Below are 16,568 nucleotides of genomic sequence, written 5' to 3' on the forward strand. Positions count from 1 at the left end.
GTATAAAAATTAACTATTTTAGTAATTTTGAACTATGATTTAATGGATCCCTATATTTTACAAAATGAAGACTGTCTTTAAAGTACATCATTATCCCTTAATATATGTGCTTGCACGCACACAGTGCGTGCCAGCCAGTAGATACTGGGGATGCCAAGATAACTAACAAACAACCCTCACCTTTGGGGAGTTCTCCATCCAGTAGAATAGATAGCAATGCAAGCTAATTATTTAACATCATTCAAATTATATAGGTCAGGAAAGGAATTAACTTTACCTTTGAGTGGATTGGACATAATGAGAGAATTCCTGACGATGATATTAGAGTTGGGTTGTGAAGGGTGATAAGAATGTTTCATGCTAATTTAATGCAGGATGTTGTGGAGAAAAAGGAATAACATGTTTTTTAAAAAAAGCCTTAAAGCATGAAATGACATTCTGTGTTCAGTGAAGCGTATTATCTACTTGAGGTACTAGAAAGAAGGTCTTTTTCTTAAAACAAATTATCCCTATATGATTTTATTCTAAGAATAGTGGTTTAATTAATATGTAAGTCCAGAGTTGCATATAAACTTTGGTGGCAGTTATGCTAATGACAGCATATTAGAAGCACTGAATTGGGGCCTGTACAGCCTCTTCTCATTCGTGAAATTTCTTATTTTATAATGACATTGTTAATTTATAGCTCATTCTAATGACAGATCTTTAGCCTGAGTAACTACTATGTGTATTAGTTCATGCAGTTGTCTCTTGCGAGAAGAGGGACTCTTATTTTTATGTCCCTTCCCAACCTTAGCAAAGTGCTTCATGATCACAGAAGTTCAGTGTTCATTAGTTAACCTTGATTTGTGTAACTCCAGGTAGACCAAATAGAAGAGTAAATATAGGTGGTTATTTGTGAGAAGTAGACTCTTACATTCTCTAATTCTTTGTTATAGAGCCTTTCCACTTAGTCATACATTTCTTCGAATTCTTGTGTCTTTTGTGTTTCCTGTTCCCCTTTCCCCCCAGTCAAAAAAAATTTGATAGTACCCACTCTCTTAGTCTTTTGTTTTTCCATTTTACCTTTTATATATTTTCAGTTGCTTTTGCCCAGTACTTTGAAATTTCTGATGGCATTTTGTTGTATTTATTTTTCTAAAGTGGTGTAGGGTTATATTTGTTTATATATAAAAATTCATAATAGCCTTCTTTAACACATGCTGGAGGCATATTTATGAATCTGTACTTTCTCATTCATTCAACAAGTATTTATTATGGAAAATCTACTAGGTACTAAGTTTATATACTGAACAGTGGTATGTACTGTACATACCCTGCCTATTTACTGCATGAATGAATGAGATTAAAGCAGAAAGACCTCTTACCACAATTACAATTTTTTTGTGACTTAAAATTTTTTTCCTTTTGTAGCTCGTCTTTGCCTCTGTACCATAACAATGTCAAATTTAGCAGTTACTTTCAGTGACTCTTCAGTAGGAAACTAGTGTGAAATTATTAAAATAATTAATTTTGCCTTCAAATAGTAAAAGCAACTGAAACATGCCCTAATTTCCCTTGAACAGCTTTTAAAACTAAGCTTGATGAGTAATCACTATGCCTACTCTCAGTAGTAGATAGCATTTTGCAATCAAATGGATGTCCTTTTGTTAACTGGCTAAGTGATATGTTTTTCCTCAAGTAATTAAATTTTTCATTTTTTGCTATGAAAAGTCAAAGTGACAAGTCTTGGTTGATCCCGTTTTGGGGAAAATGCTTTATTTTATACAGTCCTTTCCCCTCCCGAGTACTTCACCCTTTTGCATGACTTGCTGTCAGTAAGTAGTGCTTACCTGTCTGCTCTTTTCTGTTTGTCTTCATTTCTACAGCAGTCTTCAGCAGCTTTCAAAATTATAAATGTGACTTTCCTGTGACAGTCTGAAAAATGTTTAATCAGTGTGGTGCTGGGTATTTTTACCACCCTTAAGGGAAACTGGAATCTTCTCCTTTATTTTTAAATTTCTTGGTACTTATTAAACCTTTAATAATGATTAACCACTTCCAAGGTCTATTTAAATCTCCTTGATTAATATTTCTTTTGTATATAATTCTCAGTGTCATGTTTTTCTGTTAACAGCTAGTCACCACACCCAAGATACATAGTTTAGTGTTTTCAAACTTCACAAATATCTTTTAATATATAATAGTCAAAATATTGTCCTTTGTCATGAATTCCCACTTCATGAATTCAAACTATGATACGTGTCTACTATTGATGTTATGTCTGTAGTTTCATAATTTCATATGGAAAGTATAAAATACTGTTTTTTGCATGTAAAATTTTTCTCTACTGCATCTGGTGTAAGTATAAAAAGTTATAACTGAGGTGTACTTTTTTTAGTGTGTGTCTGATTATGACTGGAGAATATGGTCTGGCTAAATCAAAAATTATTACTGCTAAATGACAAACTCAGATTTTTAAAAAATCATTTAGCTGTAATACCATTATTTGCTCCTAGTAATACCTTTATAGCTTTGGACACAGAGTCTTTTGAATTTTTCAGTCGATTCCTCTTGTGTAATTTGTCTTAGTAGTTTCATTTAAAAAAAATACATGATTTCTGAAAGGAGATTTTCAAAATAAGGAAACAGACTTGAGAACACAAATTCTTAAGTTGGCTTTGCATGTGAATGTTACTCTTACTGTTGCTGTAGTACTGTCTTAAGTATGTTGAAATTAAAGTTTGATACTGTAATTGTTGATTTAAAAATATAAATGATATATCTTTGACTAGTTGGAGAATTTAATAAATGAAATTGAATTATGACTTGCCTTAAGCACAAAGTTCCAGGTTTTAGGCACCTGGACTCCTAGTTTTGTGTGTGAACTAAGTTTTAAAAAATTTTTTAAGGAAAGGAATAAATAGATCTTTGTGTATTTATGGGAAGGTGGAGTATGTGCAGAAAAGTCTAGGTTCTAGTATTATATGATTGGTAAACAATATTTATGAGAAATGTTCTTAATTCATATTATAAATCTGGTCTGCCTCCCCTACCCACACCACAATTGCTCTCTAAAACATTATGGTAATCATAATGTTTGTTATTTTAAGTGCTTTTTGCTTTGTCTGTAGTCTTGAATATAGTCTAGTGGTAAAGATTTCTGAAAAACTCAGATTCCTCACAGAACATCCATTTCCATCATTTTCCCCCACTAAAAATCAAATGTTTGAATAAAAAAGATTTATCCTTAGCAACACAAATGACCAGGGTATTAAAAACGGGATTTTTGTCACCTCAGGCCTTAACAGAGAAATCCAGAATTACTCATCTATTAAAACCTGTTTTGTGGCTAAAGCCACACATGGTGGAAGTGCCCATATGTTTATGTTCCTAACTATGCTTTTTATAATTCCCCCTTCATTTTTCTTCTCACTCAGTCCCAGGTATATGGAAACTCCTTTTTTGCATTAATATTTCAAAACTTCAGTGATAATATTGTATCTTAAATTATCTAATTTTTAGTAGTCTAGTAATTCTGGAGTCCGTTCATAACTCAAACTCCTCTGAAGAGTAATCTGCACCTTTTGTTCATCAGCAGAGAAGTTCACTGGTCAGAGTATAAAGGTTTTTAGAACCACTAAAGTCTTTTTTCTTAGTTCCCAACTTTTTATATCAAAACTCAATCATTAAAGTGAACTTCATAGGAAAGCAGTTTATGTCTTAAACTGTAGATGAGCCAGGTGCATTAGTTGGCCTTTCCTTTCTGTTGAGTTAAATAGATGGTTACTGATGCATTTTCAGTCATTACTGTTAGTGGTGAGTATAGTAGAAACAATGAGTGTACACTGACAATTAAAATTTTTGAGTTACAACTCTCATTTGTTTAATATAACACGTCACGACTTGTAACTTGAATAGTAATGTTTGGTGTTCCTTGCTTCTCTATGATATTTACCAACTTGAGGCTAGTTACTCAAATGCAGAACTATGAAAAAATGATCAGTCTTTTCTAAGAAGTGTGAAGTTCGCATTGGAAAAAATGTTAAGTCAAACCAACTTTTTAGAAAATTGGATTATTTAATACTTGAGTTATTATACATGTACTTAAAAAAATCATGTGACTGTAAATTTTCTTGTGCTTTCCTGCTGTTTAGATGCCCAGCCTACAGAGTCTGAGAAGGAAATTTATAACCAGGTGAATGTGGTTCTAAAAGATGCAGAAGGCATCCTGGAGGACTTGCAGTCGTATAGAGGAGCTGGCCATGAAATACGGGAGGTGAAAATTCCTGTCCCTCTTTTTAATCCTTATTGTTTCCCATACTGTATTGTCTATTTCCATAGTCAGAATTATTTAAAGGAAGATTACTTGCGTTATTTCAGAAGTGGTTGCAGTGATATAAGGGTAAACAAAACAAGGTTCTATAACTACGTAATTTATATATATTAAAGAGAATTCTTTTGGTCTACTCTCGTACCTGAAATTTACAGTATCTGTGGGGATGCTTTTCATACTGTTTTTGGAGGGGAGATCATCGAGCATTCTGTGGCTTTTCTGATCTGCCAGTCTATCTTGCTGCTCCTCCTAAGCTTCCAGGGAGAAAGCCAGAACCATCTTTGTGGTCTGGACCCCCTCAACTGTGTCTGATGCCACCAGAGAGCAAATGTATGGTATAGTCACCCTCAGCTTTCTTCTTCCCAAACCTCTGAACTTATCCAGGTTTTCATCCATCTTTTTTTCCATTTCTTTTTTTTCCCCTAGAAGAAGCCATGTCTCTACTCCTTACCAAGACTAACTTCTCTACGTTTGTTCTCCACCCTCCTCTGAAATTTTACTCTTTGAATTTCCTTTTCTTAATTGCATCTTTTTCTTTTACTGAGTTCTTCCCCACTCAGGCACCCATACACGCAGGTGTCCTGTACTACCCAAAGAAACTCCCTGGCCTCTGGACCTTCTGTCTCTTTTTTCTCATTATATTTCTTGAAGGCATAGCTCACACTTTGTTGTTTCATTTTTTCCCTGACCTTCTGCTTCTATTCTTCTTATCTCTCCTACACTGGACTGTTTGTTTCCCGAATGTCTTGCACATGTACAGTTCCTTGCTTTTGTTCTTGTCTGGAACGTGCACTTCTTTTTTTTCTTTTCCTGCTCAGTTCCTATCCTTCCTTCAAATCCCAATAATCTACTTCCCTGTACTCTTTTGCCATAGCACTTTGCACAGTTTTTTTTAATAGTAGTCACGACTTTTTTTAAAAATTACTGATATATGATGTCTGTATCTTCAGCCTTCTAGCTTGAGGAAGGTTTCTTTCTTATTTTTGTGTTATCAGCACCTAGTACAGTTCTTGGTAAGCAGTTAGTAACTATTGAAGAATAAATGCAAAAAGACTGATCTTGCCAGGATCATTGGTTTGAGTTAAAACCTTACGATTTCAGTAAATGAAGGCATGTAACCATTTCTGGGAATTTCAGGTTTTCTAAACATAGCTGAGTATAAATCTAATGTATAAAGAACAAATGCGACAACTGAAACTGTCATAGGTCAGTGTGAAGACTTAATTGACTTAGTAGAACAACCATTCTACCTTTTGAGAAGGCGTACAATAGAATAACAAAGTGTTTAAAGTTTAATGGAGGTTGGTTTATGAAGAAACAGGTGTTTTGTGTTTTAAAGAAACTGTCTTAATACAAGTGGCATTGTAGAATCATTGTCTTTTTGGAGGTCAGTTTGACAAGGTGTAAAATCAGATCTATAAAATTATCTGTACTCTTCTGTCAGATACTTAATTTTAGAAAATACTCTCCAGAAGACTGTATCATTCAAGGGAGAGGTAAATGTAAAAATCTTTATGGCTGCCTTATTCATCATAGCAGAAATTTGGAAGCAATTCATAGAGTTGTTTTGAGGATAAAGTTAGATAGTCTATCAGAAGAGACACATAGAAGCTGACACATAGAACATAGACTGAGAGTTTACTGTTATTACTATGCTAATGATGTGAATTATAATATATATATATTTGTTTAAATAGCACTTTATTAAACACGACTCTAAAGGTGAATAAAATTTGATTTAGGACACAATCTAGGGACTTCCCTGATGGTCCAGTGGTTAAGACTCCGTGCTTCCAGTGCATGGGGCCTGCATATGATCCTTGATCAGGGAACTGGATCCCAAATGCCGCAGCTAAGAGCGAAGATCCTGTGTGTTGCAACTAACACCCAGCAGTCAAATAAATAAGATAATTTTTTTATAAGAATATATTAAATAAACAAAGCTTATTCTCTAGAATAAACCACTAGAGAGGGAAATGAGAACTTTCTGCTAATGTTTTGATATATCAAACATTTTAACATTTTTGAAAATAAGAGTTATAATGCCTACTCCATGACAGCCTCACCTGCTTCTGTTCTTCTTACCTCTCCTACACTGGACTGCTTGTTTCCCTAATGTCTTACACACGTACAGTTCCTTGCCTTTGTTTTTGTCTGATGTATGGCACTTCTTTTTTTCTTTTCCTGCTCAGTTCCTAGCCTTCCTTCAAATCCCAGTAATCTGTTTCCCTGTACTCTTTTGCCATAGCACTTTGCATGTTATTTTTTTTTAATGGTGGCCATCACTTTTTTTTAAAAAGGCTTGACATCTCACTAAGTGCCTTTTTCACATTGGACTGTGATATAGGTGCTGTGTCAAAAGTGTTATCTAACAGCAGTGGAACTGATCTGAGAGGAGGGTCACAAGTATAAAGAGAACCATAAACAGTTGTCATAGAAGAGCAGCCAGTGTCTTCAGTTCTAAATCCAGGCAAGGCACACCCAGGGAAATAGTTAACTCTGTTCAGTCTTGACAGTGGGTGACATTTGCTGGAGCATTTTAATATTATGAGAATGAGTTGGTATTTAGAAAATCGTGTTTAAATCCTTGCAAGAGAGGTTGGATAGGCTTCTGAAGAGAAGAAAATAAATTAAAAATTTTCATCTGTTTGCTTATTCCCCAAATAATAAAATGAACACATTTTTATTACTTGATATAAAACCATTGAGATTTGGCTTAAAGGCTAAAAGGATTGTTTCGTGCACATCAGAATAATATCACAGTCCCTTTGAAATAGTCATATCAACATAATGTGAAATAAAGATTGTTACATGTTGTAAAGTCCAGTTTTCTTTAACATAATGTTATTTCTAGATAGTCATATAAGTGAGATTCATTTCAGACTCCTATTTGTTTATGTAAAAAAAGATTGAATATAATGACAAGCTTATAAAGCAATTTGCTTAAATAATGTATATGGCCCACTTATTTAGCTTGTCGCTAATTTATTTGAAGCATCTTCTAAATCTGTCTAGTTTCGGTTTTATTTGTTTCTTTCTGGTTTTGTATGGATGGAGTCAGAGTACTAGTGTCTTGGGAAAATCTGAATGTGCCATTATCTTCTGATGATGTTGTAAACAGGTGCTTCACCTTTCAGGTGGAATGTTTAGCTCATGTGAAGATGTTAGAAAAAGCAGACCAGGTTATGGAAAAAAGGGTGAAGAAAAGCATCTGTAAGCAAAAGGAAGATGAAATCAATAATATACATTTCTTTGGGAATAGCCCTCTGTACTTACAAATGATGGCCCAATGACTTGGAAGACTGGGCAGAGAAAGGGCATATTCTTATTTACAATAGAATCTCTAGATTATGTTTTATTTTCTCTCCGTTCACATTTGAAACTTTTTCACCTTCTTCAAGAAAACCTAAAAAATTTAGATTCCAGAATAGGATTTTAGTTATCGGGAAGGGATAAGTGACAGTTTCTAAATCACATTTTTCAGGTTGATTGTTCTTCAGTGTTTGATAGCTTTTTTAAAGCTAGGTTGGACCTTGGAATTTGAATTATTGAGAGTTCATTAGCCTTTTCCCCAGAATTGGGTCTTATTTCATTTATCACCTGCCTTTTTTGTTCCTTTTATTCCATTAAAACAATTCTTAAAGAATTTCTAAGAAAGCTTGTCTGTGATATGGGAAAAAATATAAAATGGTATCTTTATTTGGTTCTAAATTTGAGAGTCTAAATTTTAGATTCTAATAGGTATCAAGGCATAATATACCTGACAAACATACATTGTGTCATTTTTCTATTCTCTTCTATCCGTATCCATTGCAAGGGTGATGAAAACTATTATACTAGGTTTAAAGCACCCCTAGAGTTGAGAAGGCCAATTTTGGCTCTCCTGGATCCATTATACTGAATTTCATAGACTATACCAGGATTTACTATGTTTGGCAAAACCTGTATTTTAATGTAAAAATAATGCTGTTATGATTTTTTAATAAGTCTTGATTATTTTTACTCTTTGGATTTTGAAGGCCATCCAGCATCCAGCAGACGAGAAGTTACAGGAGAAGGCATGGGGTGCCGTTGTTCCACTAGTAGGAAAATTAAAGAAATTTTATGAATTTTCTCAGAGGTTAGGTAAGTGGAAAGTTTTATCATTATGACTTCCTCAGTGAAGAAGCTGTTTACAAGATTTCATGTTTACACTGCTAAATGTATGTGTCTCATAGGTAAAGCCGCTTGGTAGACCAAGATTATAGCTTAATGCTGCTGTCTTCCTGTTCAGCTAGGCCTTTTAAGTTCTTTAGACAATTTTCCTCAACAAATTAAAACTTCTGTAAGAAGATTTCCGATTTTTTGTAGCCTAAAGTGTCTTATTGTGAGAATTGCTGGTAGAATTCCTTTCCATCTCTGGAGCAAATCCTTTCCCATGTGTGGGAACTAATCCTCAGTCTCCTCGGTGATTTAGATTTTTGTGTTCCTAAGATCGATCAGATCCATGTACCTAAAACTGTACACAATGAGAACTAGGAAGCTAATGGTATATGTGAAGTTACTGAGGGAGTTTATTAAGTAAAAAGCATTCGGAATGGTATGCTTTTTCCCTTGTATGGGAAAAGTTATTTCAAGATCAGAATTGTGCCTTTAATACAGTGAATAAGTAGAATTGGAGTTCTTTTTCTTGAAGAAGAAAGAGACAGCAGGTAAGATTTAGCCATTTAGCTGCTTGTGTAAATTGGAAGAGCTTTTACTTTGTGAAGTTGAGAACATGGGGTGGGAACTGGTGTAGATTGTGTCAGAAGTTTGAAACATTTCAGTTTAAGCTTTTGACATGTGTTTATATAGTTTTACTTTTTGAATCATATAAATATGTTCTATATCCTAAATGAGTATATACAATTTAATAAGAAAACTAGTACTGTAAGATAGAAGCCAGTTGCTCAGTCATGTCCAACTCTTTGTGACCTCATGGACTGCAGCACGCCAGGCTTCCCTGTCCATCACCATCTCCTGGGGTTTGCTCAGACTCACCTCCATTGAGTTGGTGATACCATTTGGGGGCTTAGAAGCTAAATTTAGACCTGAGATACGATTTGTTTTGCCCACGTGGTTTTTTAAAAATTCCTAATTAGTTCCCATGTTTTAAAATTGGTGATTGTTTGCGTTTTGTGTGTATGTATCTTAAGTCTTTGGTTGCTTTGGAAAAATCAGTAGCTTAGGCAACAATTGATCTTTCCTCTCAGTTGGCGAAGCTAAGTGGCAGACCGACTGTGTCCATTAGTTAAGGTGTGTACTCTCTAGTTGCAGTGGGTCTCTACTGCATCCTGGTTTTTTATATCTTGCTCTCTTTATGTCTTTAAGTAAACTACTTGGCCATTTGTGTCAACCTCTGCTTCAAAGTTGAAATTCTGTGTTGTTTTTTTAATGTCCGTATTTTTTAAAAAAGAGAATTTCTTTTTTTCCTTAGATGCAGTACACGCATCAAATGCAAAGACAAGTAATAGTTGAGATAGAAGCGTTTGCATAAATTGTCCTTTTCTTACAGAAGTAAGAATTATAAATTATTTTCCTCAAGCATAGCGGTCAGTTCTGTTAGTCACGTATCTTGGGTAATCCATAGCTTGTAACCTCAGGGGGCCTAGGTGTTTTTCTCTTGGGTAACTTTTCTGCTACTTTAAGTAGTTCTACTTCTCAGTAGTATCACCACTACTTTAAGAGTTTTCTTGTGTGTTGCTAGTTCCCAGCTGTTTTGAAGTTAAAATGCTTGCGATGCTGCATAGATCCTTCTCATGTTCATATTGGTCTCTCAGCATTTGCCAATTAAAGAAAAAAGAATAATTAGAAACTAGGTCAACCAGGCAGGCTTACATGTTCATATTTTAACTACTGGAGTTACATCAGGTGAGTGGTGTGTGTATCGGCACAAGTGCTGAGTTCCACCTCACCAGAGGCTGCAGTAACACAGGTAGTCGCAAAAGGCTCTCGGCGTTTCATTCTGTCAAGTGGGAGCCGTGAACTTCGGTTGTGTAGGCTAGGACTTCTGTAAAGGTGTGAGCAAAGCACACGTTTAAGATCTGCTGCTTTACTCCTCAGCTCTTGGCTAGTAGCATGGTTCATGTTTCCAGTTTCCTTGCTGACAGGATTCATATCCTTGCTTGCGTGTGATAGGAACTCAGTGTTGAACGAGTGAGCGAATGATGGATTAATGAATACATGCGTCTGATATATCAAATATTTGTTAGGTATTTAGGAGAAGCAATAATAATAGATTTTAGGCTTTCAAGGCCTAATGGCCTGTGTTTGAATTCTGGTGTTGGTGGTTATTAGCTGTGTGCTCTTGGCTCCATCATTTAACTTCTGTGAGCTTCAGTGTCCTACTTGGACCTCCAGTGAGTTGAGTCCTCTGCTTTAAGTGCACTTAACCGCTGTTGTCTCTTTTCTTCCTCGCTGCTGAGCCAGAGATGAGGATAAACACCACACAAACTGTGAAGATGCATGTGGTCCTTCAGAATTTCAAAGAGAAGGTTGCTTGGCTTGAGCACTACAGATCAACCATGGGTTGGACTCCAGGAGAGGGACCACTTGACTAATTCGGAAGATACTGAGCTTTGCCAACGTGGTTTAACCTTGCTGACCTAAGAAACATCCTGTACTTGCTTGTTTCAGTCAGAGGCAGAGGGCTTCCCAGTTGAGAAAGCTGTCTAAGGGAAGGTTGTGTGTCCAGACAGTACACAAACTGCTTTGTGTCTGCTAGTCTTCCTCCCATTCCGGGGGTTGACAGCGACCCCCTCCAGGTATCACAGTGAGTGAGTCTGTCCAACATGTTGACTCCTCTTCAGTGGGCTAGATTCACCAAATCCTATTCGGAAGGTTCTGAAGCGCACAGTAATAGTGGTTACCTCGCTTGGCTGTTTGAAATCCCCTGCAGTCCGTATCCTTTGGGTTCTCTTCTGAGGATTCAGACTGGTCTTTGATAGTGGATGGCTGGCAGTCGGTAAGAGAATATATGGCTCTGGTCTCTGAAGGAGCTTCCTCTTCCTTGTCATGCCTTGTTCCCCCTTCTGGATCTACCATGTGGCCTGATCTGTCATTATTTCTCCACTTGATAAGTCATCCATACTCCCACAGTCCGTTCTCCATGCTGCAGATAAAGTGGAGTTTTTATTTTTTAATTATTTATTAATTTTTGGCTGGGTCTTTGTTCCTGCTTGAGGGCTTTCTCTAGTTGCAGTGCCTGGGGCTTCTCGTTGCAGTGGCTTCTCTTGTAGAGCAGAGGCTCTGTGTACCCAGGCTCAGTAGTTGTGGCTCGCAGGGTTAGTTGCCTGTGGCATGTGGAATCTTCCTGGACCAGGAATTGAACCGTAGTCCCTTGCATTGGCAGGCAGATTCTTAACCACTGGACCACTAGGGAAGTCCGAAGTGGAGTTTAAATACTAATCTGATGATGTCACTACCCTGCTTAGTTTCTCTAGGGACACTAAGGTGACAAGGCCGGGTGCTTCGTGTGGCACACAGATGATGTGCGTATGGTTTTAGTCTTAGGTTCCTTTCCTTCTTGCCTCTCTGTTCCATGTGCATTATTGTTTTGCAGTTTCTCTACTCAGTCATGCTCCTCTCAGTTCAGGATTGGGCCCTCTGCCCTGTCTGTTTGCAGACTCCTGCTCACTCTTAGCGCACAGTCCAATCTCGGTCCAGGTGTCATGTATTCAGGCAGGTCTTTCCCTGAGTCTGCAACTGGGTGAAGCTCCATTTTTATACCTTTCCACGGTACCATACCCTTCTGAGTACATGTCCCAGCTGGAGTAAGTTGTCTGTCTTCTCTCTGTATAATTAGTCTCTGTGTGAGCATAGCGTGTGTCCCTCTTCATCTGTTTACCCAGTGCCTGACACGTATTAGACCATCAATACATTTTTTAACTTACTATTAAAAACGGATGATAACTATCATTTGAAGTTACTGTGTGGATTACAAATAGTGTCTAGCTCAGTACCTGGCACATAATAGACGCATAAAAAGCACTTACTCTTGGTACTTATCAATAATTTAATCTTGTATAAGGTTATGGAAGGCTAGTTAGAATGTCATTTTATATGAGAAACAGCTTATTATGGTGGAAATAATAGGGCTGTGAAGTCAGAAGGACTTGGCATTTATGAAATATACCCTTGGGGGTCTGACCTCTTTGAAACTCAGTTTATCCATCTGTAATGCCCATGTCATAGTTGACAGTGAAAGTTAAATGACCGACTAGGTTAAGTACACAAGTATGGGTATTAGTTCATAATTGGATCGCATAAATAAATGATAGAGTTGGTAATTTTTTCAGCTTTTTAAAAGTTAATGATAGGACATAAATTTGTTTTCATTAATAAATATCTTTATTAATCTAGCATTTATTCATAAATGGCAGACCACCATCTAACTCTATAAACTTTGTTTTCTCTGAATAGAATCTAGCCTTGTTGTATGAGTCTGTAGTATGTAACAGTATTAGTTTGATTTCTGGCATTTTTTTGAAGTGAAATCAGTATTTCTATATTTTTATTTATTTATTTTTAGTATTTCCATTTTTAAACACAATATTAGCCTGGCATTCCAAAAGTAGCAGTTGTTTCAAGGGACAATTTTATCTGTGTAATGAATTAGAATATTTATATTATAGCCCTGAGATAGCAAGCTGTACAACATTCAGGAAGCTAATGATTAAACCACATATTTGGTTTCTTTTCATAGCTGAAGAAAGGTAGTTTGTGTTTATAAATAAACAGCACAAAGTATGTGAAGTGGTAATTCATTCATACCCACATGCAGATATGACTGACCATCGTTTCACCAAAAAAGACATAGTCACAGTTACCATTTCATAAAAATCAACACTGTGTAGAATGTGAAAATAATGTTGTAAGATTTGTGTTTTGATCCTGATATTTCATTCAGATTCACATTCTTCATGATTCTGAATTTGGGTTTACAGAAATTGAGTTAGTCACTTCAGGGTTTCTATTCTAGTAAACAGTACTCAATTTGAGTGTTATGTTTAGATAATCTAACTTTTAAAGAAACCTTATTTTTATGGAAATTGAAATCAAAACATTTTAAAAATGATCACTTTTTAATAAATAGATACAAACCACATCTTAACGTTTTGTTCTTTAGAAGCAGCATTAAGAGGTCTTCTGGGAGCCTTGACAAGTACCCCGTATTCTCCCACCCAGCATCTAGAGCGAGAGCAGGCTCTTGCTAAACAGTTCGCAGAAATTCTTCACTTTACACTCCGGTTTGATGAACTCAAGGTAGGATTGTCCTGCTGGTCCTCCTTGTTATGAAAATCATGCATCTTTCAATGAGTACTAGGAGGAAATGCCTGGAGCCCTTATTAAAGTGGGGTGAAATGATGTCTGCTGTTCCTCAACAAAAATGGAAAGCTGGGTTTAAAAATTACACAGGCTTTTTGGTGTAGCATAGCAAATAGCAAATTCCTCAATGTTCAGTTTTCATTTAACTTCATTTTAAAAATTATCTCTGAAACAACAATATTGACATCTTCTAATATTTTTTCTTTTCTGCTCATCCCCAGTTTTTTTTCCAGCATTCTTCTTTAATGTATAAAAATGTTGATTTTTCTTTCTCTCCTACCCCTGTCCTTCTTTCCCTTCTTCCCTTCTTCCGTCTTCTTTCTCACACCCTCCTCTTCCCCCCATCTACTTATAAACATCCTTTTTGCTAGAAGGAGTGCATTTAAAGAAAGAAGCATTAAATTCCATATCAGGAGACCTTAATTCCGCTTTAGGCTCTGTCATAGTAACTAATGATAAGGCAGGTCCTCTGACTTTCCAGCACCTCATGTACCTTGTTTAGAAAATGGAAGAGCTGGATTCCTAACTCCAGCGTTTTATAAACATTGTATCATAGACAGCTGTTCTCCTTTATTCATACTTTGAACACAAATGGTTTGTTTATAAAATTTTAGTCTGTTTGACGACTGCCCTGTATATTAATTGTAATAACCTGCAATAAGTAGCTACACATTCCTTTTTGTTTTTGTCTGTTTGGTAATACCATTTTTGGTGAGCAGCCTTTTCATGTGTTACCTGAAATTAATGAGAAGAAAGAAGGACAGTGTACTGACTGTGACTGAAAACCATTGTGCACAGTCTTGTGTGTCCATCATGAGACAGTTAGCGAATCAGTGCCGTAAGCACAGTGTTACATAATTTAAGTGCAGATCATTATCTTGGATGATAACGGTTTTAGTTCTTAAAGTGGTATTACAAATTAGAGAACGTAAATTAACTAATTACAACTCTAGTATATACTTCATTTAATTTTTATACTATCCTTTAGTAAATAACTTTTTCTTTCATAAATATTTTCTTTAGATGACAAATCCTGCCATACAGAATGACTTCAGCTATTACAGAAGAACATTGAGTCGCATGAGGATTAATAATGTTCCAGTAAGTTAAAGCTTGAATTATGGTGTGATAATAATAATTCAGATCTCAATTTGTTCAGTTTAATCTTTTACTCATTCATTCATTCATTGAGATATATTCAGATAACATATCATTCAGATAAAGCTAAAGATAGTAGTAAAGGTAATAATTACGGGCATCCACAGCTGTGGGAAGAAAGAGCAAAATGTAGCAAACCATATGGTATTTACCACTTGGTTCTTTTGTTCCACAGCTACTTCAGTAAAACTGCTTTTTATCTGTATAACATTGAGACAAATTTCTTTGTTTTCTCATTTTAACTGCCGAAAAGTTTCATGAATTAGTGGTAATGAGTTATTTGTCCCTGTGTTCTTAGACTGGAAGACTCTTGGGGGAGAGGTTGACCCGGGATAGGAACAGCACTAACCCTGGCAGGAAGGGGAGCGGGGTCTTGGACCCCAAAGATGTCTGTGTCTGATGCTGCCATGTGAGAAGATGGCTCTGAGCCTGTTGCTCGGCTAGCATAGCATCTCTTGTGGCTTGTTAGCCTCTCGACGTCTCATTTTAAGCTGTTTAATACTCTTTTCTCCTAGACATCAAATGCCAACCTTAAGTGTGAGAAAAATACTGTCTTTTTCTCAAGATATTTTGAGGACCTATATTGTGCTAATTTGAAAAACAGAGAAAATTTCTGGGATCATCCCTGACCTCAAATAGATAGTTTAATGAAGAAATACTATGTAAGTTTGTAGGGAGTGTTAAGTGGCATAAAAGGTTAAAAAAAAACCCCAAAGGATAATCGGAGACCAACACAATACTGTAAAGCAGTTGTCCTCCAGTTAAAAAACAAAACCGAAGGAGACCATGGAGTAAATATTTTATGAAGTCGTTGCTCTTAAGACAGGCCTGGATCAGAAGAAAGATTTCTCTTAATGAAGCGTCTGTTATATGTATTAATTTGGTTTTGCACAAGCCAGTTTAGGCTGACCTTACTGTCTGTCTTTTTCATACTCCCTATGTAAAATAAAGTAAAATAAAATGACCCAGTTTTCTATTACAGCTGTGCTGCCATCATTCAGACCAAAGGCATTGAAAGCAGCTTTGTAGTGCCTTTGGCTCTCAATAATTATAGGTCAGTTCAGTCTCTGTCACGTGCCATTTTTCTCAGATTTCTTCACTGCCCCCTTCCCATCTCTTAGTACTTCTGTCCCAGTTGAGAGCCTAATTCCCACTGTTTTTGGCAACTGTTCTGTAGCTGCAGAACTTATTTTCTAGCATACTATCTTTTTGGTACAGTCTGCCATCAATTAATTTTAAATAAAGTTAACTTTATTTTGAAGATTGGCTTAATTGTTACTCCTTCTAACGCTAAGTGGCTTCCCATTACCTACAGAAGAAAAATATGACCTGAAGCTAAGGTTTAGTCTGACCCCAGCTTTCCCTTCCAGCTTTCTTTCACTGGTTGCTGTCCCTTATTACACTGACCTATTTGAATTTACACTCTGCCAAGTCATTTGCAAGCATGCTCTGCCCCCTGACTGGTTGAAATGCCCTGTGTACCTGCTCATCAGCATCTGCCAGAGCCTAGCCCTTCCATGCATCTGTTTTAGTTCCTTCCAGTCTTAGTCCCCCCCGCCCCCCACCTCATTCCTCGTCTCTTAGCATGTTACTGAGATAAGCTATGTGGATACTTGCTTGCTCCTAATAGGGTGTGATGTCATAGTCATCTGTACATCCTCTATGGCATTTAGATGGTCTCTTGTATACAGCAGGCAGCCCATTTAAGTTTCATTTAATGGCTTAATATCATTCATATTTATATATTCTT

The 16,568-nt window shown here is 36.4% G+C and overlaps 1 protein-coding gene across 11 annotated transcripts in view; it reads left to right on the forward strand.

Moving 5' to 3' along the window:
• CYRIB (CYFIP related Rac1 interactor B) overlaps nucleotides 1-16,568 on the forward strand; it is a 148,548-nt gene that overhangs the window by 122,326 nt on the left and 9,654 nt on the right. For all 11 annotated transcript variants that reach the window (XM_088844865.1, XM_088844867.1, XM_088844859.1 and 8 more), the window contains 4 exons: nucleotides 4,137-4,258; nucleotides 8,335-8,440; nucleotides 13,461-13,597; nucleotides 14,684-14,761. In XM_088844865.1, coding sequence (XP_088700991.1) covers nucleotides 4,137-4,258; nucleotides 8,335-8,440; nucleotides 13,461-13,597; nucleotides 14,684-14,761 — 443 coding nt within the window. The remainder of the gene's footprint in view (nucleotides 1-4,136; nucleotides 4,259-8,334; nucleotides 8,441-13,460; nucleotides 13,598-14,683; nucleotides 14,762-16,568) is intronic.

Source organism: Moschus berezovskii, chromosome 16 (genome assembly GCF_049115385.1).
Source record: "Moschus berezovskii isolate FMDL1 chromosome 16, NW_MosBer_1.0, whole genome shotgun sequence".
Taxonomy (NCBI): Eukaryota; Metazoa; Chordata; class Mammalia; order Artiodactyla; family Moschidae; genus Moschus; species Moschus berezovskii.